The sequence below is a fragment of the Macaca fascicularis genome, chromosome 18 (assembly GCF_037993035.2).
Source record: "Macaca fascicularis isolate 582-1 chromosome 18, T2T-MFA8v1.1".
NCBI lineage: Eukaryota > Metazoa > Chordata > Mammalia > Primates > Cercopithecidae > Macaca > Macaca fascicularis.
Genome location: NC_088392.1, coordinates 42567035 through 42594018, shown reverse-complemented (window position 1 = coordinate 42594018; position 26984 = coordinate 42567035). Strand labels below are relative to the sequence as shown.

Sequence of the window (26984 nt, the reverse complement as noted above, 5' to 3'; positions counted from 1 at the left end):
TGTTCAATTGGGTGTATTGCCACCTGAGAATGGGTATTATAGGATGGCAACTAGCATTTGCCACATATGATCATTTGAAATCAGATGAAAAGTAAACCTTTGAGAGAGCTTAAATTGATAACAGTGAACTGATCTGCTTCTATGATTGGCTCAAATAAAATAAAGGAGATAGAATCACTCATTTAACAAAACTATTTTGTGCTGTTGCTACCTGCCAGGGACTGTGCTAAGCACTAGGGAGAGGGTAGTGAGCTGAAACAAACATCTTCTGCCCTCCTAAAGTTTATAGTACGCATCTCCCCCACAAAAGTCTGTTATTACAAACATGGTTTGGGTTGCCTATAGGGAATCTTGTAAGATGGTCAGACTGTGTGTGCTCAACTCTGTAGAGAGAGACAAAGGCCCTCTGCTCATAGCATAGAGAGTGCTGGGAGTTAAATGACAGTGGTTACACATCCTTACCATGCAGACAGTGTTCCTTTTCTCTAACCTCCCTCACTGCTGACCAACCCAACACTGTCTTAACTCTTAACTCTTAAATGAAAGAGCTCCTATCAGTTTGATCATATCCCCTGTAGCTAGGAGAGAGTTCTCTATTTTCCACAGTGCAGAGACCACACTCATTGTTCAATCTAAGGAAATTGGGATGTGATGTCCCTCTCTCCTTGCCTGTGGCAAACAGACAAGCAATTACTCAGGCATTCTAAGGATGGAAAGCATCAGTCTGAAATGTCTGGTCTGCCCCAACAGGAAATACTTTACTGTTCGGGCCTGGATTTTTGCTTTTATTTGCTGATGCTTTTTCTGATTTTATAATTTGGTTTGGAATTAAAATAGAGAATTGTATTTGCAATGCCTGTGTGCTTCATTAGTTAGTATTTGGAATGACCTTGGAATTTTGACATGATAAAACAAAGAAAAGAGCACAGCATTTTTTTTTCTGCTGTCGTTTTGTGCAGCCAAGAATTTTTACTTGTCTTTCTGAGGAGTAGCTTTATTTTTAGCCCCATGCAGCACTGGAGATGGATGTCCTGTCTGTTTCCACAAGGCAGCTCAGATAACACAATTCTATCCAGTTTTGGGGAAGAATTCTTTTGTTCCAACTTAAAAGCAACAAACATTACTAGAACAGGAAAAATCTGTTCACTATTCTTAATGAGAAAACACTTGGGGTAAATGACATGTTTCCACATCACATGTGTGATTTCCTTGACTTTTTCTTTGAAGCTTTGGGTTTTTGGTGTGTAGCTTTATGGCTACTTGGAGGATTGTTAGGCTCTAGTGCTTGTAACGAATAGAGACTCTAAGGCAAGGGAGTAAGGTCAACAGGAGAGCCCTGGCACTCAGAGACACGTATAGCTGGGCTTCTTTGGAATCTGGAATTTAGGTGGAGAACTGGAAGGCACCAGTGCGGTTTTAACATTCTTTACTTGGTCTTAGCCAAAAGGCCGAGAAGTGATAGCTTTAACATTGTTAGCAGCAGAAGCAAATGGTTTTCTGTACTGAACTTGGCCATGAACTCAGTGCAGAGTTATGCCATGGTTAATAAGTCCAGAGTGCTGCAGACATACTGGTCAAGTTATTGGGTTTTTATTTCTCTTTTACTACAAGATCATTTGCTTATATTTTACCACTAATAACTCATAGATATTTAAAGTTGCAATTGGAAACAAAAGAATGACATTTCAGGCTGGTTTATACCGCCAGTTGATGCAGCTGCAGGACAAAGACCTTAAATTTATCTGTAAATCTGTTATTCTCCCTCCAAACTCCTGGACCAAGTTGCTCTTGCTCTGAGAAGCTATCTGGTCCTAGAGTTTGCATTGGATTCTGTAGAAAATGACCCTGGTGGCTAGTCATGAAGCCAGGTTTGTGACCTCCCAGATGATTTTCTGCCACCTCTGATATCCTTGGCTTAAAGTACAAAGCTAAGAGTCACAGGGCTTCCATCCCTATGTGTAATTTCATGCTTATATCAGAGAAAATTCTCCACTTACCTGACTGCTCAAATTACACACCTAAGTACAATGACCAGTTTTAGAAACACGTATCATGTCCAAAGGACTCTGTGAGACTCATACCTGCACCCAGGCCCCTCCTGGAAGAACAGCTCAAAGAGAAAAATTTTTGTCACAGCATCTTCATATTAGTTTCTGTTAGTGGTCACTAAGAATCTGTTTCCAGACTCTGGGACTTGGTGTACATTCCTTCTCTAACACAACTTCTCATCCTTCATAGGCTAGGAAGAAGATCACAAATGAGTATCCCTCCTTTGGTTTCTTATTATCACAGCCAAGATAAGAGCATTTATCTCAAGGGTAAGTTGTGAAGCTTTTTGGGATAGTTTGTGGTAATAAAGCTGGTGGGGAAAAAGTATTAAATCTCATGGCGATGCATCTGAAGGCTCTTTTGAAATCTGTTGAGGGATGCCAATGGTGAGATGTTTTTTCAGTTAGGATGGGCTTTGGCAACCTCAGGTTGGAAGGTCATCCATGGTGGACTTCTGTGCAACCCACATTACCTTAGAAATCTTGGCTGCAAAGTGTTCACTATTTATCTCTCTCATCTGAAAGGCAGAATTTGGGGCATAATATGATCTTGTGGACTTGGATTTAACATCACAGTAAGTAGGAAGGCCTACAGTGGGCTCTATCAGCAACACTACTGGAAGACCTAGCAGGAATTTAGAACATTCCTTTACCTATACAAAGATCTTAAAACAATGGGGGAGTTGTCCAGATGCTGACAATGACCAAAGGCTGGGCTAGCCTTTAATAATCATTTTTGAAGGAATTCTGTTTTCAAAAATAATTTATTCAAATATTTTTATACCAAAATAATTCTTAAAAGTATGAATTTCTCTTAGTTATCCTCAAGCAAATATGCATTTAACTACATGAACACAACTATTACTTCATAGTTTTTTTATTATAGACTTTTTTTATCCACATGAATGTTAAAGAAACTACAACAGAGTTAAATACCATTTTTGATAACATGATTATATTCTTAATTACACTCAATATTAAACTGTAAAATATTTCCAGAGGAATACAATCTTCATTCATACAGCAGGCAAAGTACAGAGAGGAAGGGGCCACGTGTTAAGTCTGTCCAGTTTTCTATGAAAAGCAGGTTTGTACGGCTGGTGCCTTTCCATCCGTTGAAACGCGATCCCCGCTCCTAGGACAGGTCTTGTGTTTTCTTTCCACCAAGAATCACTTCTTCAAGAGGAAAAGACAGTTTTGTAGAGTTGCTTTCTCCATGTGTGCAGCACTGAGACTGCCTGAGACCATCCATGGATTTCCCATCCCAGTTGGCTAATAGCACTTCCCGTGCTCTGGGTTCAACTGTCCTTTAAAAATACGAAGACTCAAACTTTGGTTCCACCAAAAGATGCGACAAGCATTGACTGCTCTGGTTGGCTCCCCCCTCCCCCCACTAATGAATGGCTGCTACAGTCTATTTTACATGGTTGTCCATGCTGTTTTGAGGTCACTTGTCCTTAGGTTCTCCTGAACCTGATTTTGTATTTAATTCCCAAGCCCTTTCGATCTGCAGTCTTTAATGTGAGTCAGAAGTGCTCCCTGGCAGGCTGTATCTTACAAGAGAACAAGAGTAAGTCGTTCTGTGCACCTGGGACAAGACAAAAGCACAGAATGACAAGCTGAGCCTAATGTAATCAGATAATTTTAAAACATTTAGAGTAATATTTGGTATACCTCCTTAGGAGAAGACATTTTGTCTGCCACCCTAGGTTATATATCTCTGATGACATTGAGTCAAACCAGAAATATTACATGAGAGTGTGCTGGTTTGCTGTGTCCTTTTTACAGTAAAACCATTTAGATGGGTTTAGAAGCTGGGATTTGTTGTTGGGCAAAGACAAAAGCAGCCTGCAGTGAAAGGGGCAGACAGAATTTCATGCTCTGGTGCTCTGTTGGTTTTGATTGGATAGCCCAAGTTATGTTTATTTTTCTTGTCATAGAGTGTCAGGGCAACATAGAAGTATGAGCGGAGGTTTTGCGATTCAAAATCAATGAAATGATTGGATTAGTTATTAAGTGCGTATTTATAACTGATAATACAAGATGTGAATTAGGCCATGATTTTAGGTGACAAACCAGAGGAGAGCAGACAAAGTATGGAATGCAGAGTCAGCCCCAGCCTGGCTCAAATCCTGTGACTTCCTAGCAGTGAGACCACAGGCAACTTACTCATCTCTTGTCTCTTTAGCCTTCTCAGCTGTAGGGGGGTGAAAGCAGTAATACTTACCTCAATGGGTTGTTCCAAAGATTGAATAAGATAATCAACATAAAGTCCTTAGAACAGTGGGGGCACACCATTATTCTCTACAGAGATTCTTAAAAGAACCTCTTATGTCTGACTAAAGATGAGAGAAATGAATGTACCACTCTCCCTCTTTATCTTTGATCTATACAAAGGGAGGACACAGAATGTTCAATTAAAATCCAATATCTTTTTTTTTTTAAAGACTCTTGTTGTTACTTTCATAGTAATTATTCCAGAAGTGAAACAAAAATAAGAGTTTACCAAAGAGGTAGATATAGTTAAAATACCAATAAAAAATAATATTCCAGACGCTCCAGAAAGATGCAATGTAGCAATTAGTGATTAAGAAAATGCAGACATAAGGCAAAAATAGGTGGGTCATGCCCTTGGGTGTTACATGGGGTCCTGGGCTGACTTTCATGAAAGTGGCCCTTTTCTGGGGAAAAGAGATAATATATCAGAAAATTGGCACACAAAAGTGGCAGCCAAAATTTTAGAGCTAGTACAGATTTTGATCAGGTTTGGCCATCCACATTTTATAGATAAGAGTGAGACTCAAAGAGATGAAATGATGTTACTCAAGATAACATAGGGAGATAGTACCAGATCTGGCACCCAGTCTCCCTCACCACCAGCTAAGGACCCAAGGAACACAGGGAGAAAGTTTTAGGGTCAAATAGACCTGGATTGAATCCTGTATCTGCCACTTGAGAGCTATGTGACTCCCTGAGCCTCAGTTTCTAAGTATGAATTGGAGGTAATAACAGGATCTACCTTACAGCATTGTAAGGATAACACAGTAAGTATTTAGCCAGTATCTGGCATAGTTAGTGCTCAATAAATGATCATTATTATCATTTCCAGTTTGGCCAATGAGTTTCTGCATGACTATGAATGAGACATTTCCCTGATTCACTTCCTACTTATGTAAAACAGTTTAATTCTTGTCTGTGAAAGTTGTGGGTGCTTCAACTAGTTACATGAATGATAACTGCAAAACGTTTAAATGTGTTTGGAAGAAAATGAATGTAAAGTAATAATACCATTATACCATAAATACCATTAAACGTCATACCATTTTTATTTGGGGACAGATTTCACACAGATGATACTGGGTTATCTGTGCAGGAAGTGGGTCACAGAATTAACTAGATGTTAGGAAGGCCATCGGGAATAATTCCGGCATTAAAAATGGGCCCAGGTGAAAGGATAATGTCTGCAACATTTTGAAGTATTTTTTCAAATCCTTTCCATTGTACTCATGAGCTCATAATGAGACAAATACGAAGAGCGGTACAATGTCTAATCTAATAGGGCTTGTTTTAGGAGGTAGTTTGAAGGTAAATAAAATAAACTACACTTTAACAGCCGGTAGCTTAACAAATAGAATTCATTGCCCCAATGGGGACTATGCTTAGGTTGAAGAAAGGTGTAGCTAAATCCATGGGTAATGGATCTTTATGGTGTTATCAAGGGAAATCTAAGAGTATTCAGTGTATATGCCTACATTTTGAGGTTGATATTGCTAAGAACAACAATTTTGCTCTTAAAGTATCTTGACCTGGATGGATCTTTATTTTGACTCAACATGGAATTTCTCATGTTCTAATGTAGAACAAAAAAAATATGCAGATCAGTGATATGTGGCAGTACTCACTCAGCTTACTAAGTGGATTGCCTGTGGTTTTGAAAAGCTTCCTCCTCTTAATAGTAATATTGGAATCCACTGGGTGGCAAGAATACAGCATACTACCTTAAGGGTCACTCTTGCATAAGACATTAATGCATCAGTCCCTAATTTGGAAACCTGTGGTCACTCTGCAAGACAGAATGTGTCTCTCTCCCTTGGTGTAATGATTTTTATCTTGTAATCTCTCTTGGGGTAACTCCTTGCAGGCTTGGCATGTTGAGAATCAGAGACTGCCTCTAACAATACAGTCATGATTCTCTGCTTGGCTGATTTAGCTAAGCATTTAAGTAACCACTAATCTTCTGAAAGCACCAGGGTCTACTTAGAGAAATCCCTGTTGTCTGCAAGGATGGAAACAAAATCAGCATGGAGGAAGCATTAGTTACTAAACACAAATCAATCTTTTTTTTTTTTCTTTTTCCCACCTAACCGTATGCTAGGTCACTATCAGAGGTGTAGTTTCTGGGCAGTGAGTCTTAATCTGTAGGTACAAAATGGGCTCAGGTCTGACAAACAGGGAAGATGGGTTGGGGAAGTGTAAGGAATACAAAGAGAGTTTATTGAAGCTTTTAAGTATAAATCAAATCACATTCTAAGGCTGGGCATGGTTGTAATCTCAGCACTTTGGGAGACCAAAGCAGGAGGACTGCTTGAGCCCAGGAGTTTGAAACCAGCCTGGGAAATATAGGGAGACCCTGTCTTTACAAAATAAAAAAAATTTGCTGGGCATGGTGGCATGTACACCTATAATGCTGAGATAGGAGGATGGCTTGAGCCAGGGTGGTCAAGGCTGTATTGAGCTATGATCACATCACTGCAACTCCAGTCTGGGCAGAAGAGTGAGACCGTGTCTCAAAACAAAACAACAAAAACCCCATTCTAATGGATGAATCTCCCAAGTGCTGAGTAAAACAAGCCAGACACAAGAGAATGTTCTATGCAATGTCATTTACATAAAGTTCAAAAACAGGCAAAATTTACCATCATTGGCGGTAGGGAGTGGGAGAAGCTGGACAGGGGCACAAGGTTGTTATTGGGGCTGGAAAGCTAAGTGAGCTCATTGTGAACATTTACTGAGTTTCCTTTTGTTTTTGTTTTCATTGTGTGTGTGTGTATGTGTGTGTTTGTGTGTGTCCCTGGGTGAGTGCAATTCACTGAGTTTTGATTCGTAAACTTCATGATTCGTATGACTTTATGATTTATAAACTTTGAACAAGAAGGTTATTTTTAAAAACATCCTAATATTTTCTCTTGAAAGAAAATTAGTTTGACATTTTCAACCATTATACGTATGGAGTTTATCAGAATTAATTTGGACCATTCTTGCCTTAATTATCTTGATATTCTGAGTTAAAATTCACTAGAATCTAAATGTTCTAAAATTTTCATTTCACACTGCTGGTGTAAACCTGGTCTACTATACTGAGAAAGAAATTGCCCAAAGTCAACTTCAGACTTAATAAAAATACTTTAATATATAGAACAGAGCCAACTTCACAGGTGCATTTGTTAATAACTTCATAGAGATGGAAACAGAATGACTTACTCTCTGAGCACCTCTGTTGCAGTATTATCTGCTCACCAAGAACAATAAGTCCATGCATTAGGAAGAGGCAGGCACTAGATCCAAAGTCAGGGCCCCCAGAATCCCTTCTTGGCTTTGCAACATGAACATAAAATGTCACATCTCTTATCTGTAAACCTCAGTTCCCCATGTGTAAAATTAAGGGAAAGCACATGAATGAAAGACTGTTTTGGAAAGGGTTTTGAGCACCTGATGAAATGTAACATAATTATTATTATTTAAGACAAATACTGAAGACTACCACTAATAAAAATAATGGCAAGAAAAATTGTCATTTGCACCTGCTAGAGGAAATTTGTGATATGCAGAAGGGAGGTGAAGGAACGAAAGGAACCGTGAGCCTGCACAATTCTCTTTGCTAACAAATTCTATTGAGTTGAAAATATGTTCTAGAGGGGAGGAGTGGGAAGAGTCATTCTGATGGGAATGGATCAAATTGATAAATGGCTGCAGTCCTAGCTGGCGATGAGCACTAACAAATGCTACCTTTGGCATCTGTGGTTTTTGTCCTGATTTAGCAATCCTAGTTGTTAGGTCATCCCAATATATTGTTACAGAAACAAAGTGCTAGTTTTTGCATTCCCACAATTCTAATAATTACATATGTCTTCTTCCATGGGCTGAAAAAGTTTCTTTTCAAATGTTTAGGTATGTTCTGAATATAGCCATTGAATTTTCACTGTCTGCTTTCCTTAAGAGTCCAAAATAATTGTCTTTCCCATTTTCTTTTAAACTGATACGACCTTGAACCTGGCTTCAGCTGTAGAGAAACTATTACTAGTTTAGGGAAAAGATTAGTTACTATTCCTAGAGCAGAAGGTCTCAAAGGTCTATATTGTCCCCAGTTGTTCATATTACCACCTGCAGTAACTCTCTGAAAGTCAGATTTCAGGCAGGCTTTTTGGAAGCGAAGGAGAGACAGAGATGAGACACCCTGAGGATGACTGCTGACACTTTGGTTTCCTTGGGGGCAGTAATTGGGGTGTCAGAACCATAAAGAGCAGAAAGCCATAAAACAGAAAGAAGATCACTTTTGCAGACTGAATACAGAATTTTTAGTTATAGGAATTTTCCATAGAATTTATAAGAGGTACTTGGCCATTCATTTAGGAAATCCCATCCCCGGACATAACGAAGTTTATTGGTATATTGACTCAAACACAGGATGCAAATTTACCAATCCCTTGGGCTATTTCAAACACATCAATAAAGAATATGTTCAAGCACACAACAATACAGAGAGTTAAGGAAATTGCTTTCCTCTGATGATCTTACCTTTTAGCTTTTGCTAAGATGAGCGCCAAGCTTTTCTTTCCTGATCAAACTTGCTGCATAGGGTATCTATAAGATAAAAACAAGCAACACCATCCAGGTAAGCTAGATTTGGAGACAGATGTGTAATGGAGACCCTTCATCATGCCTAACAATTTGAATGCCAATAGATCTTCCCTGAAAAAAAGAGGTGTCCATTTGCTTAGCAGTATGAGGCTTCTGGGGTACAGCATCCTTAAGGCCTGTTAACAAGTACAGTGAGGACAGAACAGATGATCACACTGGATTGCTGCTACAGCTAGTCCTTGAGGTTAACATGCGATGTTTCACTTTTTAAAGTTTTTAAAAATTTGTGTTTAATAATATGGTATCATATTTATTTAGGTATAAAAACTGAGTTATGACATTCTAATGTATGTTCAAGCTCATAAAACAAGAATGTGCTTACAAACTAGTTTAATGTAATTGTTCAGTTTATTAGAATGATTTCTTAATAACAGATGTAATTTCTTTATAACATATGCTATCCTTATAAATTGCAAATAAGACTAACTAAACCCAAACTATTACTCTGATTAGATTCCCAATAACTGATAAGATGCATCAGAGGCTGGGTGCGGTGGCTCACACCTGTAATCTCAGCACTTTGGGAGGCTGAGGTGGGAGGATCGCTTGAGCCCAGGAGTTCAAGACCAGCTTGGGCAACATAGGAAGGCTCTGTCTCTACAAAAAGTTAAAAAATTAGCCAAGTGTGGTGGCACACACCTGCTACTTGGGAGGCTGAGGTGGGAAGATTGCTTGAGCCCAGAAGGTCAAGGCTGCAATAAGCCATGATTGCACTACTGCACTCCAGCCTGGGTGACAGAGCAAGACCCCTTCTCTCTCACACACACACGAAGCAGCATCAGAATTAACTATACTCAATGGAAAATATGACCTTGAGAATTCTACCTGGGTAAACTTGAAAAGTACTTTTGAATACTGGGGTTTTGAATAAAAGTTGATCACACTTGGTATGCTTCTTTTCATTAGAAAATTCCAGTGGTTGAAATTGGACTCAATGTATTATTTAGATTTGCCTCTCCACTAACCCCCGTTAAAGTGCTCTATTCTTATGTTACCCACCTTCAGCATTACAGGCTAAACTCAGGGCTTTAAAGACTTGAGTCTATTCTACATGTAAAGAATAAATATTCACCCTTCTAGAATGTAACGTGAAATATGGCTGTTAAGTAAAAGCAGCGAGGGAAATAAAATTACTTTCATTCAATTAAGCAATTATATATATATATAATTATATATATATATAATTATATACATATATATAATTTCCCACATTCCAGTATGTGGTATGTTTTCCTCTCATTATCAACAGTCCACACATGTGAACCTTTATTATTAATGAGAAAGAGTTATAAATCTACAGCGATGCTAGTGGCTAAAAAGAGTTGGACCATTTTACTGCAATAATTAGCTGAATCAAACAGTGTTTTTAACAGGAAAGAAAAGACAATAATAAAATAATCATCTCACTATTTTGATATATAACCACAACATAAACATGTCAGATAGGCACATATCTGATAAAGGGTATAGACAGCAGCATTGAAATAAATGATTCATATGGTAACATTAAAAGTTCAGTGTCCTAATCTCGTATTTTAGGATGCAGGCTGAGATCAGCTAGATAACTATGACACGGACAGTTACACAAGGCCCTACTCCAGTTACCTCTTCTTTTCACTCTAGGTTATGCTATACCTGCTATTAACAGAGACCCCTTTGAATATTGGTTTTCCATTATGGTGTATGCTGCAATGTGCCAAAGTGTATGGATCACTTCTCTAGATGTATGACATGACAGAGCCTGGAATGGGATTCTATTATTTAGGATGACAAACAATGTAAACTTTTGGGCACAAGGAGTTCCCAATAAAATGTGTTTGTGCCACTCTCACATTTTAAAAAAGTCCTCAACATCAAAATTAGACACCACAAAGATTTAGCAAGTGTCTGTTCTATGCCAGCCACCAGGAAAGATAATTAAATCACCATGGGCCATCTCACTAAAGGAGTAAACTATTCATCCTAATCCAAAGAAACTCGCCTGAAGGATTCTACTTTCAGAGCTAAGTCAAAATGGCTCCTCTTTCTTTTTTTCAGAAGCAATAACACAGCATTTCATTAAGGTAGGAAGCTGAGAAGGAAAAGAAAAGCAAAAAAAAGGATTCAAGAAGAAAAGGACATTTCCAAATAAGCGTATTTGAGTCCCAAGGGTCCAGATTGGAATATAAACTGGGGTGAAGAATTATCCCCACCAGAATGTTGATTTTTTCATTTATTTCATTAAAACAAAATGAAATAAAAGCCAAAAAAAAAGATAAAAAGCAAAAAGTAGTGAGCTGAGAATCATGTATTTTTCCATTCTAAGTCCTAAATCATGAATGGTAAATAAAGATTATAGCAGCATGGCCAGTTGTTAATGGAAACAGCATTATTTCACTGATTCCAGGATGCACTTTATCCCCTCACATTTTAACATTCTGAAATCACATGTATTATAATTGATGGTATCTTAGAATTACAGTTGAAACCTTTTTCTTTATGACTCATCAAGTAGTGGTGCCTCTTACAATTGATGGTGCTTCAGATTCCATAAAATGCAACATTGGACTTGCAGACACTTCAGCAAATTCTCCCCAACTCGGAAGCTCAGGATTTTAGAGGCTCGATTTAAACGAGTTAGTTATTCCATGCAAATCTACAATAGGACTTATAAAAGCTTTCTTTTCATCTTGACCAGCTTGGAAATTATCGAGATTGGCATGGAGAAAAAAATTCAAAGTATTATGTAACTTCTAAATTACCTACTTGGTTATAGTAGATCAAAAGTACTGGAGTTTAAAAAAGAAAAAGTGACTTCTTGGATTGTGCCAAGAGAGTTAACCTGAGCTCACACCTTCAGGTCAGTCAACATCTCAAAAAGAGAAAGATCAGAAGAAAAACGCTACATAACTAAGGAACAACTGATTGCACTGTCAAGGTGCACAACAGTAGATCAATAATTGGAAATGGACACACAGTAGCCAAAGTCTGTCTACTGCTAGAGAATTTTAAGGCAGCTTCCACAGAAGTTCAGGTTTGCAGTAAGTCCTCTGACTTGCAGGGATCTCCTTTTGATGCATATTTAGATACAGAACCAAAATCTTCCAGTGGCCCAGGGATCTTCTTCTAAAAATATAATGCAAAACAGTAATGGTTCTACCTACCTTAAAAAAAAAATAAAGATGTAAGACATATTTTTACAAACTCTCTAGGTTGATACAGTAGAAATCTGGGCAAGTTCCCATCCTAGTGAATACTGGAGAACCTCCAAGAAAAGACCATCTTACTGAAGAGCTGTGTCCTTGCCAAAGAACAAGCACTCTTCCAGCAAAGATAACGACCTCTCGCTCCTTTCCCTGTGAAGACGCACTGCACTCCCGTCATTAGGAAGTTGTAAACTGCTGTTTTACAAGTCCACAGTGAACAAAACATTAGTCCTTAATCTATTGATTGAACATTATTTTAATTGAGGCTTTTAATGAAGAACTTTGAGACGGGTTCCCCCTAGCTGCGTGTGACTGCAGCATTCTGGAAAAACAGCAGAGGGCACTTAAAGACTAGCACATTTTCCCAATCAACACGCCTTGTGGTAGCGATCTGACAAGTTCAAACGATGTGAATCTGGGTCTAGCCATTTATCATGTGCTCTGTATTGCAGTATCACAATGTCCTCCAAGAACTATGACTAAAAAATAAAAAAGCATGTCTTCAACAAATCTACAGTAGTAGCTTATACACAGATGCACTTGCTTATAAAATTATTGCCAAATTCGTAATAATAAAACAACAGTTTTATCAAGGCATCATCACAGTCTCAGTTCATGTTGTAAGTTTTTATATTTCAGTCCTTGGAAAAACTTTAATCAAAAGGCTATTTACTGAATAAAAATCTTCAGTCAGCTTCTTCATCCCAAGGACTGATAAGTTTTGCTTTTAAAATTGAATAAACTTCTCCTAGAATCACAATTCATTTGTGAATGAGAAATCTTTTACCCTTTATTACACTAAACATTTACATTTTCATAAACATGCTAAATTAAAAATCTTTTGTAGTGGTTCATAGGAATAGGATTATATTTCTTTGTTTTGCATAACTAAATGTGGCTTAGTAATAAAAATGCTATAAGCACTTGAAAACCCAGGGCAGGGGTGGGGGACTTTAATACAAACCACGTTAAATACTAAAAAACCCAAAATTTTAGCTATTTTTTAAAAAGGTAGCTTACAGTCATGTATAAATGTTAAATAATTCCTCACATGCTTTAAATCTCACATTGAGATAAATGTACATTCATTTATAAAGACACAAAGAGAATCAATCATTTGACTCTGTAGTCATCACAACTTTACATTTAACACGGGAAAAAGAAGCAATGGTGCAGAAATGACAGTCAACAGAGAATCTAAAAATGCAGGAGCTGAAGAAATTCATAAGTTTTCTTTCTATAGCAATGATACCCAAGACACTTTCGAAATAAGTTTTTTGAATAGAAACGCTTTTTAACAACATAGGATAAATGCATTGTGGGTCTTTGGGAATCATTACAAAATATGATGGTTTTAATATATTTGAATTCTCCATGACTGCAAGATACAGTGGGTTTTTATGCCATCTCAAGAAAAAAAAAAAAGCCTGTTTTGTAATATATGCTCCGTAAACTTTAAACATAAAATAATTTTGAGTGAACTGTTCTGTTTTCAGGAAGCAAAGCATGCAACCATATCGACTGATGAATAAGATCATCCAGCTAAAATATTCAGAAAGCCAGTAATTGTGATACCTTGCAATTTCTTGATAATCTTTAGATAGAATTTTCTAAAGACATTTTCCCCCAAGTACTTTGACAAATATATCAAGCTGAATAAGGAATTAGATACGTTTCTGTTGAAGTAACATTGAATCTGCAGCCTCAATTCTAAAGCAGATAGTACCATGTAAACATAGGTCTTTTCTGCACAAAACTATATCTAGCCAGATGGGCACGGTGGCTCACGCCTATAATAGTTCCACCATTGTAGGTACTACTTTGAGAAGGGCCATACCATTAAATTCATTACTCACATTGGCATAGAATTTTATGGCTTGTATGTACATTTCATGTTTATTACTCACTTGCACCTTGTAATATTCCTACCAGGGCACTAGGTTAAACCTTGTAGCAGTTCCTTTTGGTTGAGGAACTGACACTTAATGAACTGTATGGGATGGGTCTCAATCCCAAGTTACAGATGTTAAAAGCTCATGTCTGTTAGGTGTAGACAGGGCAGTAATACAGAAGCTCCCCCAAATTTGCTAGTATTCCTTCCTTTAGGAGTTGTGGTAATAGTATTTGTTTAGTGTAAAATAACATTTGAGGAAACTAGGACCAAGCCAGGGAAATTTGGGAAAGAATTAAGAGGACTGCTACATGAGAGTATCAGAGTTGGGTCAGGGTCATCACGGGTGGTGATTCATTCAACAAATGTTTATAAACAGCTGTTTGATGCTGCACACTGTGATAGGTACTGGAGTCAGCATGAAAACCCCGGGCATCTAATGGTAGGGGACACACAAAAAGGGGAAGAAGCAGGAGGGACAAATCATGTCGATTTCTCCAATTTTCATGTTGTTACCCTGGATGTACCTTTGTGTATTTCAGGAATTACACGATACCTACAAGGGCAGGACGGTGGGGGCGGGAAAGTCAAGCTTCTCCCAAATTACTTAATTTGATTCCAGGAATAGTTTACTGTCTATAGGAATGTGAATTAACAACATTTGTTTAGATAGATGAAAACATGTGATAAAATATTTTACAATACAGCATAACAAAATGATTTAGTAATACCAGTTTTAATCTTCCATGTACCAAATATCTCAAAAGACATGAGACATTTTTTCTTCTATCAGTCCTATGTGCTTATTACATGGAGACAATGTAATTTCGTCTTTCACTAAAGAAACCAAATGCCAAAGAAAATTAAGACATTAAGGTTACATAACTGGCCTTGAATAGGGGCATTAAAAGAAATACTGTTTCCTTCTCTGATGCCCATTTTGCTATACTCACCACCACCCCCTGAAATCACAATTTTTTTTATTGCATGTGTGGCAATTTTTTTCTTTTGTTTTAAGAGTATGAAAATGGGCTGGGTGCAGTAGTTCATGTCTGTAATCCCAGCACTTTAGGAGGCCCAGGTGGGAGGATCATTGGAGGCCAGGAGTTTAAGACCAGCCTGGGCAATACAGAAGACCCTGTCTCTACAAAAGATTAAAGAATTAGTCAGGTGTGGTGGTGCACACCTGCAGTTCCAGCTACTTGGGAGGCTGAGGTGAGAGGCTTGCTTGAGTCCAGGAGTTTGAGGCTATAGTGAGCTATGATTATACCACTGCACTCCAGCCTGTGCAGCAGAGTGAGACCCTGTTTCAAAAAAAAAGACACAAACAAACAAAACAAAACCTGAAAATGATGACCTGTGTAAAATAAGGGAGATCCTAAAATTTTATATCCCCCTACATCGAATCTTTTATTTAAGTTTTTCCTTTAAACAGAGAACACAATTCACAGCAAGAAATCACAGCTCTTATTATCAAGGAAACAAAAGCTAAGAATGGGAATTTGTTATTAAATCAATTATGAAAATCCTCTGCTCCCCAGTAAATTTGGGTGCAAACAAAACCAACATGAGAAAAAAATCTTGTTTAAGCAGCATCTTATGTAGTGGTTTTCAGAACTGAGAGTTCTTAACGATCACTTGAGATCAAGGAAAGCCAATTGCTTCAAAAATGACTCTTAGGAGTCGTCACTAACACTGGCATGATTTCTCTGATGAAGAATGGAAACATTAACAACTATCTTTCTTAAATAATCCTGACAAAAGAACTAGATATGGCTCTGCACACAAGACAGGCACATATGCATGGATCCATGCTTAATGGTTGAAAGGTAGCATGGATCAGTACAGAAATGTCAAGCAACCCAAAGTGTAATAATTATGCTGGGAATATCACTAAGGACCAGTAGGTGTTTTTATCCAGGTGATTAAATATATCTTGAATATATTGAGCAGAAATAATTTTCCCCATTGTACTCATGAAAATGAAGAAGCCTGGGAGACTCCTTTAAAAGCCCTAATGAATAATACTAGATGTATCTACGTGGGGACAAAGGGCAAAAAGTTCAGAAGGCAAACAAAAACCCAAAGCAAAACCACTACATTTACTTATCAGACATCTTCCTGGTTTTTGTTCCCATATAAATAGATCTTAGTGAGTGTCCATTTTTAGAAATGATTGGGATAGAGTAATACATTTCATTTGGAAATCATTTGTTTCTTTTCATCATCCTTCAAGTGAATTTAATTGATTAATTGTGCTCATTAATTGTGTTTTATTGGTAGTGGAGGGCCTGGTTCAAGCGTGGGTAGTGAAAGGAGAGGATAGAAGACAGTTGCCCTTCACTGAGCCCTTCACTGAGCACTGTGTTTGGGAAGTTTGCATAATGGAAGAAAATGCAGGTACCTTTGGTTTACCCACAGAGATAATTTACACATCTGTCTATTAACACATGGTAGGTAGTTACATTTAGAGGAAACATACTGCCACATCTGTTTATCCTGTGTCTAAGTAAATCTCTCGGTAATTAGCATCTAAGCCAGCTGAGAGGTAAGTGGACCAAAGGATTTCATGCAAAAACGTGAACAGTTTCATACATATTGGGTAGTCTGAAAACAAACCAATCAAGTTGAATTTATTTTTAAGTAGAAATGCATCTTACAATTTGTAACTGTTGCACCATTTCTTCTCGGTAGGCTAGTTCCCTTTTCATCTGGTCCTGAAAATTATCTGGTAGGAGAGAGAGATAGAGAAAGATTAACTAAAGTGTAAAATCTACTTTTAGTTTAGCTAGTAAAAACATTATTGACAGTCCCATGGACAGCCCCCCTACTTTTAAGTCTTTTTTTCGTAGGCAAATTATATGCTCGTTTGAAGAATGTTTTCAACCCTCTATAATTTAATCAGACTAGACAGTAAATTCTGAGAGTGTGTCTTATGTTTTACAGTATCTCATATTCCGTCTAGTATTATCTCTTGCATATGATTACACAGAAACATCCCACACAATCATGTTCTTTAACCTTTGCACACTTGTGCAAATCACAGGTATTGGGAGCTTCCACTCCCCATACTGTCTTCAGAAGTCCAGCACGAGTGAGGAGGGGCAGGCCTTGGATAGAGCTGAGCATAGGAAATGCTGCCCCTCCTGTACATAATACCTTCTGGGTAAATAAGATGTGGGTCTGTGAAAAATGCCTGCCTGGCTTCACTGCAGCTCATCTCACTCCTAAGAGAGAGTACTTTGGCCTGACTCTCCTGTGCAGCAAACTCACCCTGGGATCAGCTTTATTTTATGGTCCTCCTTTGTCCTGGTGTCTTTCTACAGACCTTACCTTAATCTGAGAAGAAAACTTTGAGAGATATTGTCATGCAAAATATTTGTGCTATTCTACATATTGATCATATTTATTGCATTAGGGAAAAAATGACTTCCAAATGCACAGTTTAGTGTTACATCTTCTCCATGTGATCCTTTTAAAAGTGTGGACTTGGCTAACTTTGCCTTTTTCTGCACTGAAGGAGAAATTAGCATGATTTCATATTGAATTTGTGGTTGATAGGGCAGCAGCTTGAGTAAATCAGAAACTTCATCATCATCTTTTCTTCTCCTCTTCTTTTCATCTCCACAGTCAACTAGTGTGTGAGTTCTATGTGTTCTACCTTCATCTTCTCCCCTCTTTGCCATCGTTACCTCCCACATGCAGGCACCTCATCCCTGAATTATTTTCCGACTGACCACCTAGCCTCCAGTCCCTTCCTCTCCAAATACCTTTAATTCCCTGCTTAAAAATCTCCAATGGCTTTCCAACACTTTCAAGATAGTATACCCTTTGGCTTTGTTCTTTTTATTTTTTTCAACTTCTACCTTTTCATAAGATTTGAATTTCTTATCCAACCCCAAACATGTGTTCTAATTAATTTTTTTAAAAAAGACCCAATCCCTACCGTCACCTCTGATTTTAATGTCAAAGTCACCGTAATAGAGGGAAGTATGTGGTGTCATGCAAAGATTGAGAGAGGAGCTGTCATTCATTCCGGGAGCAGTAGAGGGAAGAGCTGCTTGAGCAGACATGTGGAGAACAGCATTCTATATAAAGACATGGAAGGAGGAGAGGGGAACTGCATATGGCTCAGCTGGCTGCAGCCAAGGACACAGAGGAAATCCCCTGCACCCCACCAGCCACCAAACCACTCTCCAGTCCCCAACTATGCGTTATACTTGCAGCCTCTGTGCCTTTGCCCCTGCTGTGGTCTTGCCCTTGCAGCAAACAACTGCCTTTTCTTTAAAGTCCAGTCCAAATATTACCTCCTCCAGGAAGTCTTCTCCAATTTTGCAGCCCCTCCTGCCAGAATTATTTACCCTTTTTTTTTTTTGTACTTCTCCAGTACCCTGTCCATACCTGTATTAATGCATCCATAATACATGCTATGATTAGTTGTTATCTATCTGTCTCCCTGCTAAACAGTTGAGTTATTAGAGGGCAGGAAGATACGTTTAGACACTTTAAAAATTTTCAAGGCCTACCACAGTGTCTGGCACACAGCAGGGGCTAGCTAATAAATGAGGAGTAAAAACATACAGAATTATTCACCAGCAGGTTGAGAGTCTGCCATCTATAGTAACTACCCCACTTTGGAGCCTCAGAACTTTATCTAAAGAAACAAAGGTGTGAAATAATGTGCTTTTAGGTCTTTTCTTGCTCCAGCATGTTAAACTTTGATGACAGGCCGAGTGTGGTGGCTAAGCCTATAATCCCAGCCCTTTAGGAGGCCGAGGCAGGAAAATTGCTTGAGCCCAGGAGTTTGAGACCAGCCTGGGAAACATGGAAAAACCCTGTCTCTACTAAAAATACAAAAAATTAGTTGGGCATGGAGGCGCACTCCTGTAGTCCCAGTTATGTAGGAGGCTGAGGTAGAAGAATCACCTGAGCCTGGGAAGTCAAGGCTGCAGTGAGCTGAGATTGCATCACTGCACTCCAGTCTGGGTGACAAAGTGAGACTCTGTCTCAAAAAAAAAAAGAAAGAAAAATTTTTTGGTGACAAAATAAATTGATTTGATTGGGCTCCATGCACCCACTTGTCTTTCCTGTGCAGGGGAAGTGAGGGAAAGATTTTGATTTACACCAACAACAATTAGGCATAAGGAACTATGTGAGGAGCTGGCACCCACCTCACCAGGTCAGGATGCTCCAGAGGTGGGTCAAAGGGTACAGGACAACAGGGGAACTAGCCCTCCACAAACTGCCCTGGTTCCAACACTTGGAAGGCCCGAGGTCTGGCCCGAAGGCCTCCAGGAAAATCAGTGTGGTTCCAGACACTGGAGCACATGGCAAGCAGGTCGCTCTCTGTGAAGGAGAAAACTTTCCTCTGAGCCTCTAGGGATCCAAGATGCCTTTGACCAGGGTGGTAAACTAAGATGAATTAGGAAGGAGGGGCTGCCTGAAGCCAACCTGGCTGGAGCACTTACTTCCCTGGGATCATAGAAGATTCTAATTTTAGTGGAGGAAACAGCTAAGGGCAATTCAGAGTGGAATGATGAAAACTAGTCCTAACTTAACTCATGCTCATTTTTCTATGATAGTACACTTAATATAATTCTCTAAGTTAACATGAAAAAAAGAAAAGAAGCCATTAAAGTATTAGAAAAAATGGTAATTTTTTTTAAGATTGGAGTGGGGAAGAGCATAAAAGGCCAAAACCGAAAAGGAAAAGACTGGTTGATTTGATTAGACAGAAATTTAAAACTTTGGTATGCCAATAAATTACAAACAGATTAAACTCCCCAAACATAAAACACCATAGTCAACATTTAAAGGTAATTGATACAAACCAAAAAAATACTTGCAACATGTCAAATAATTAACATTTTAGTATATAGAGGGTTTATACAAATCAATAAGAAAATGAACATATTGACGGAAATATGGGGAGAGAATATAAATGGTCATTCACAAAACATATGAAAGGATGTTAGACACATGAAAAATGTTCAACATCACCAGCAATGAAAGAAAAGGAAATAATATGAAATACCAAAATTTCCACTTAAGTCAGCAAAGATTAAATGAAAAGATGATACATGCTCTTCCAAAGACGGGAGGAGAAATTAGTCCAAACTTTCTGAAAAGCAACTTGAAATTATATGTTAAGACCTTTAAAAAGTTAATGCCCTGTGACACAGCAACACTTTTAGGAGTTTAACCTAAGGAAATAATAGTGGATACATGCAAAGACTTAGTTACAAGGGTGTACACCATCTAAAACTTGGGCAAACCTTAATGTCCAGTGTAACAGTATATTTATACACTGCTGTGTAGTAATGGAAAGAGGCACATTTTAGCTAAAACAAAAAGGAAGTAAAAAATGTTGTGTATTACATTTCATTTTGTTTTATAAAAGCATTTAATATGCATTTAAAAAGGCTGAAACTCCAAAATATTAAGAGTGGTTATCTCTAGGTGGAAAGATTATGGGTGATTTTTGTTTCCTTTCCTTTTTATTTCTGCATACTTAAAATTTTCCACAACAAGGATGTGTATAGCTTTGAGATATGAAGATTGTTAATTGGCAAACATACAAAAATCTAAAATGTTTTCTATGTTCTTTTTCTTTTTTTAATTTGAGAGAGCGTCTCACTCTGTTGCCCAGGCTGCAGTGCCGTGGCACTATCTCAGCTCACTGCAACCTCTGCCTCTTGGGTTCAAGAGATTCTCCTGCCTCAGCCTCCCGAGTAGCTGGGGTTACAGGCATGCGCCACCATGCCTGGCTAATTTTTTTGTATTTTTAGTAGAGACGGGGTTTCACTATTTTGGCCAGGCTGCTCTCACACTCCTGACCTCAAGTGATCCACCTGCCTTGGCCTCCCAAAGTGCTGGAATTACAGGATGAGCCATCACGCCCGGCCATATTTTTTCTATGTTCTAAAGGTTGATGAAGACACAATTTAACTGGAGATGGAAAAAATCATTCTCTAATGAGAATCACTTATAACCCAACTATTTTTGGAAAATGATAATGTAAAAGAAAGTAGCAAAGAAAAGCACTGAAGTGCAGCATGTCAGCCAACACAATAGCAAGGCTGCACACTGCAAACTCAGACAGCTGGAAAAGCCCAAGGGTTTTCCAAACAGCAATAAAGAGTATCTAGCCTACATTCCTAGAACCGTAAGTAAGAAGACAAACCCGTAGGGTACATCTGGTTCACCTGGAATGTTCTAAGCAAGCAGTGGGCTTTGGGGTTCAATTTGTTTACAACGTCTTCATTTTGTTATCTCTATTTTTAAAGAACCACTGAACCTTTATTTTTATTTTTATTTTTTGAGAGATGGTGTTGCTGTATCACCCAGGCTTAAGTGCAATGATGTGACCACAGCTCACTGCAGCCTTGAACTTGGGTTCAAGTGATCCTTCCACCTCTGCCTCCTTAGTAGCTGGGACTACATGTGCATGCCACCATGCTTGGCTAATCTGTGTGTGTGTGTTTGTATAGAGCCAGGGTCCCAGCATGTTGCCCAGGCTGACCTTGAACTCCTGGGCTCAAGCAATCCTCTTGCCTCGACTTCCCAAAGTGCTGAGATTACAGACCTGAGCCACTGTGCCCAGCCAAAACTTAAATTTTTTTTTCATAGCCATCTCCTACTGAAAGGACCAAAGCTTTTAATCTGTACAGTATTTTGGAATCTGCCTTGCTGCCCCCCACCCCACACTTCATCTTCCAGAGTATGCTACAACAAGAAAGAAAAAGGAAGGAACGAAGGGAATCACTGAACATAAAATAAATTCAATAATAGCCACAGGTGAAAAATGCAGACAACCATATTCAGAGAGATTAGATGTAGTTTGTTTTTAATAACAAGGACTCTTAACAGTAATTTGGAAGAGCAATTTTTTATAAGAATCTAAAATGATGACATTTTAGATAAAATCTAACATTTTTCATAAAGCCCCATTCATTTGTGCTTTCCTGTAATAACCAACTGGCCTTTCCACTCAGTTCTTCTAAGTGCCATGAATTTGTCACTAGATCTGCAAATCTAAGGATTCTACTCATGAGCCCTGGATACTCTCCTTTATACAACAGACTTCAGTGATCCAATTTCATCCTCCATTGTCAGTTTTAATCTCTTCGGGTATGACCCCAACGTTCCTATCAATCATTTATTGAGAGTGTGTTACGTACCCACAATATGCCAGGTGCTGCAGGTGGCAACGGAAGAACATTCTGAGTAGCCCTTCCCTGAATCTATTTACAATGCAAGTGTGGGGAAAGGAGAGTGAAACAGAGGAGGAGTCAACACAGAAAACTCATGGTACTAGAAATGAACACAACAGGACTTCAGAAAATGCTGCCAGCTGCAAGAGTGGAAAGGCTTCTTGGATGTGGCAAAACTTTAGCTGTGTCCCAGATAAGGAGGAGGACTTGGATGAGGGGAGGCACTCTGGACTAGAGGGAGATGGTGTGCAGAGGTGGAAGGAGAGGGGTGAGAGTGGTCTGCCAGGTAACTGGGGCTGAGCCTGGGGAGAAGCAGAAATAAGGGTGGAGAGGTTGCGGCGGTGGAGTGGGGGGCATACAATTATGGCAGGTTTTGAGAGTCCGAGAAGAGTTAACTTAGATATACCATGATAAACAGGGCAAATCATTCTGGCTTCTTGAGGTGAAGATTTGGTGCCAAATCTAGAGTTTTAAGAAGACAGGGCTAAGAGCAGCAGGCAGAAAGGGCTGGAGTGGAGAAGGGAGGTGAGGATGCAGGGCACCCTGCTGGTGAGGGCCTTCTCCATTCATTGCCGCCTTTAGCAGGTCCCAGGCTCAGGGTTAGGCCCTGAGGTTTTAAGATGGCTAGTGGGAAGAAATCAAAATGAATAAAAACTACAGCAAAAGGATGAATGCTGTAATAAAGGAAGGCATAGGGTGTTAGAGGAAAAGAGAGGAAGAAGAGATACAATTACTGGGAAAGCTGTGTATAACGATGCAGTGGCAAAAATAACTTCTGGATTTACAGCTGCAAAAATGATCAGACCAGTTGTGAGGGGGGAGTTTGGAATGGTGGCATTGGGGGTCACCTTTAATAAGTTACTTCTGTCCAATTGAACATGATATTCATTACAAAACGTGTTTGACCAGCCATCCTATTTTCATCTCAAAGTAACCTTGATAACAATGGAGCCCCTCCTAATCCATTTCCCCAAACACCTACTCCCACTCAATTCCAGCTTCTCCTCTTTCCTTAGTATACCCTTCCTACCTCTCTGTTGTGTCTTACCCGGTTTGTTGATTAAACTTATTGTTTGGTATCAAAACAGTTTCACTGCCTGTTCCACCCTCTATAATGACAGCTCAATAAACCTTTACAAGTTCTGGTTTCTTACATTAGCTGCTTTACTATACAGTCACTACAAGAATGTCAGCATCAAACTTTAAAACTGTATATAATAGCAACAACTCACATTTCATAGTAATTACTATGCATTTGTCACTGTGCTAAGCACTTCATGCCTTTCACTCATTTAATCCTCTCCACAACCCCAGGAGGTAGGTAGCAGTATTGCTATACTGTTGAAAAGAGATCAGGGAACTTGCCCAAGGTTACTCAGCTAGTGAGTAGAGCAGTCAGTATCCACACCTGGAACCATCTCTATGACCTGCCATGCTTCTCTGCCTCTGCTGTAATGGCAAATGCCTGCCATTACAGGAGAAATCTGCTTTCTCCTCCCCAGATTTCCCCATCAGGGCTACGCGTAAGTATTAGTGGAAAGCAGCTCTGGAAGCCTCCGTTCCAGCAAGTGCAGAGACTTGCTTGTTTCTCTTCCTCCTCCCAACTGCTGCTCCCCCAGTGTGGAGACTTGTTTCTTCCTCCACCTCCGTCTTCCTCCCTCTTCCTCCTTTTCTGCCTCTTCCTCCTCCTTCTCCTTTTTCCCTCTGTCCCTTCTTCCTCCTTTTCCTCCTCCTCCTCCTCTACCTGCCCCTCCTTTCTGTTATCTGTATTTGTACCCTCTCCATGCTTAGGATCATTCCTGTGGTCCTCATTAAACCTCAGAACCAAGGCAATAAGCCAATTTTTTTTTTTGAGACTGAGTCTCGCTGTGTTGTCCAGGCTGGAGTGCAGCGGCATGATCTTGGCTCCCTGCAACCTCTGCCTCCCGGGTTCAAGTGATTTTCCTGCTTCAGCCTCCTGGCTAGCTGGGATTACAGGAGCATACCACCACACCTGGTTAATTTTTTATATTTCTGGTACAGATGGGGTTTCACCATGTTGGCCAGGCTGGTCTCGAACTCCTGACCTCAAGTGATCTGCCTGCCTCAGCCTCCCAAAGTGCTAGGATTACGGGTGTGAGCCACTGTGCCTAGCCAGAAGCCAAATATTTGGACCCAAGTTTAGAAATGCTTTTCTAGAGCTCAGTGCTGTTCCTCTCCTTTTCATCTTTCTGTTTCATAATCACCATCATAATTGCACTTATCCTGTGCCCAGCATGTGCACAGCACTTCACATAGATCTCTCATTTAGTCCTCTCATTCTTCTACGCAACAGGAATTATCTGCCGCATTTTACAGTTTCCAAGGTCATACAACCAGCAAGCAGCAGAGCCTGAAAATGAACTCAGGTCTGGCCAGTTTTTGAGCCTAGATTCTTAATTCTCACATGCTACAGCTCCTAGCCTAGGTCCACAGTGCTCTAAGTGAACTGGAGTTTAACTGTGGTGACTGTGAGCATCTGTTCACCTCATAGTAAAAAGCTTTGCACAACTCTCACGAGAATTCCTCTAAGCTGCTTTCCGATGAGGCTTCGCAAAGCTCGGTTTTCCCCTTTTCATCTGAGTGAATCTAAATCTGTCTCCTAGCCTCACGGCCCCTCACATTTAGTTAACAAGCACATAATGTGCATTTGCTATTTTCATCCGTGTGAAATTGACTGCCTCTTTGTGGTGTATCTAAACCACGCATTATTTAAACTTGGGCACACGCATGCCACTTCCTTGGTCAGTGGAGTATGTTACAGTTAAAAAAGAGGAAATTTTTTTGTTACTGTTTAATTGAAGTATTTCATATATGTGGCAATCACAGAGGATACATATTAATGCACATCAAAATGATGAATGAGAGGTCTGAATTGAAACTGGCCAGTACCGTCACATTCTAACATTTTGTTTAACAGAAACATGTTGTATTACAGAGCAGTTACTAAGAAAAATATCAATTATTATGGATTACTTAATTCCTTAGAATGAATATGAATTAGCTTTTATTAATGGGATGAATTATGACTACAGAGGTTTCATAGGGAGTTAGAAGGGCATGTTAGGGATTCAACGGGACTTGGACCCACTCTGCTAGATCTAAAAGCAGGGACCTGCAAACTCAACAGTTAGATAAACATCAGCTATTGGAAAAACATATCATTCAATGCCTCTCATTGGGGCAAGGAACTGTGCAGTATTTCTTAAGACACAGTTTCAAAAGTTAGAGAATCCTAGATCCTTTCAAAGCACCTGTTTCTTATGGTTTCAAAGATATTTTAAACGTTTCTCCTTTTCTCAAAGCTATAAGTATCACAATATTCCTAATTATGCTATCAAAAGCTATTGGCCATTCTCCTCCTTTCAGTTTCATTCTAAAGCCCTGCAGGTATTCTCTGAATTCAAAACAACTGAAGTACCATGAGCTCCAACCTCATTTGGAGTATGCAGAGAGGACACACTTTGCAGACCCTCCCATTCCTTGTGGTCAGCATTCTCTTCCATCATGCAATTACCTCTACATTTTGAATCCTCACTTTTAAATGTTCTGGTCAAATTCAGTTTGACATGTTAGCAGGAACCTGGTGCTATTCAAAAATGCTACCTAAGTATGTCATTCAGTTGTGCCAATGATTACATTTAGGAAGCCCTAATGAATGAAGACCTTCAGGCTGACATTATTGGAATTATCACAATTATTTAAAAATCTTCCAGGTGCTGCTACAGGAATCATCTGGCACAGGAATTGCCAACTTGAGTTTTGTGATTTCTGGGTTAATAACAAGAAGCATGCTGACATTCTAAAAAAGTGCCCTGGAAAAAATTAATTTTAAATATATAATTAGAAAAATAAGTTTGCAGGCCAGGCACAGTGGCTTATGCCTGTAATCCCAGCACTTTGGGAGGCTGAGGCAGGTGGATCACCTGAGTTCAGGAGTTCGACACTAGCCTGACCAATATGGTGAAACCCTACCTCTACTGAAAATACAAAAATTAGCCAGGTGTGGTGGTGTGTGCCTGTAATCCCAGCTACTCGGGAGGCTGAGACAGGAGAATTGCTTGAACCCAGGCAGCAGAGGTTGCAGTGAGCCGAGATTGTGCTACTGCACTCCAGCCTGGGTGACAGAGCGAGACTCCATCTCAAAAAGAAAAAAAAAAAAGTTTGCATACTATTTTCCCACTTTCCTTTCTCTGGAGAGGGGAAGATGACTAAATCAAACTCCAGAAAGCTTGAAAAACACTACTGTGGTGTATTTGTCCAGATGTGACCCAGACCAGGTCAGGTGAATTTTAAAAATCTGGACACCTACTATAAAGTTTTAGAAAATTCCAAGACTCTGGGAGTAGAACCAACAGTTTTTAGGCTACAATATCTCCTGCCTCTAAGTTCAGAATGGAATTTTAACATTAAATATGGATAGGGAATCTAAAACTACTAAAATTATACCAATTTCATTTAATAAAATAGATTTGTGTACACTGAACTGTTAAAGTTTAGATTTTCATATTTATACATATCTCAAGCATCAGGAATGCTATCCAGAACAATCTGAGAATGAAAGTTAACTTTTTCTTGTTTCCCCTACTTTAGAGGATGTAAATATCTGAGTAGTTCTTTTGTTTTAAAATCTATAATCTAAATCTATCTAAATATTTAAATATATTTCCATATTTAATTATATATTTACACACATTTTAAAGTATGCACA

At 39.1% G+C, this 26984-nt stretch overlaps 1 protein-coding gene across 1 annotated transcript in view; it reads right to left on the bottom strand.

Moving 5' to 3' along the window:
* Positions 1-2909: 2909 nt before the first annotated feature.
* The window catches only part of SKOR2 (SKI family transcriptional corepressor 2), a 46093-nt gene continuing 22018 nt past the window's right edge, over positions 2910-26984 (bottom strand). Inside the window, exons 7-9 of the mRNA XM_045378108.3 lie at positions 16703-16770; positions 8844-8909; positions 2910-3636 (exon numbers count right to left, since the gene is read on the bottom strand). Coding sequence (XP_045234043.2) covers positions 8847-8909; positions 16703-16770 — 131 coding nt within the window. The 3' untranslated portion in view covers positions 2910-3636; positions 8844-8846. The remainder of the gene's footprint in view (positions 3637-8843; positions 8910-16702; positions 16771-26984) is intronic.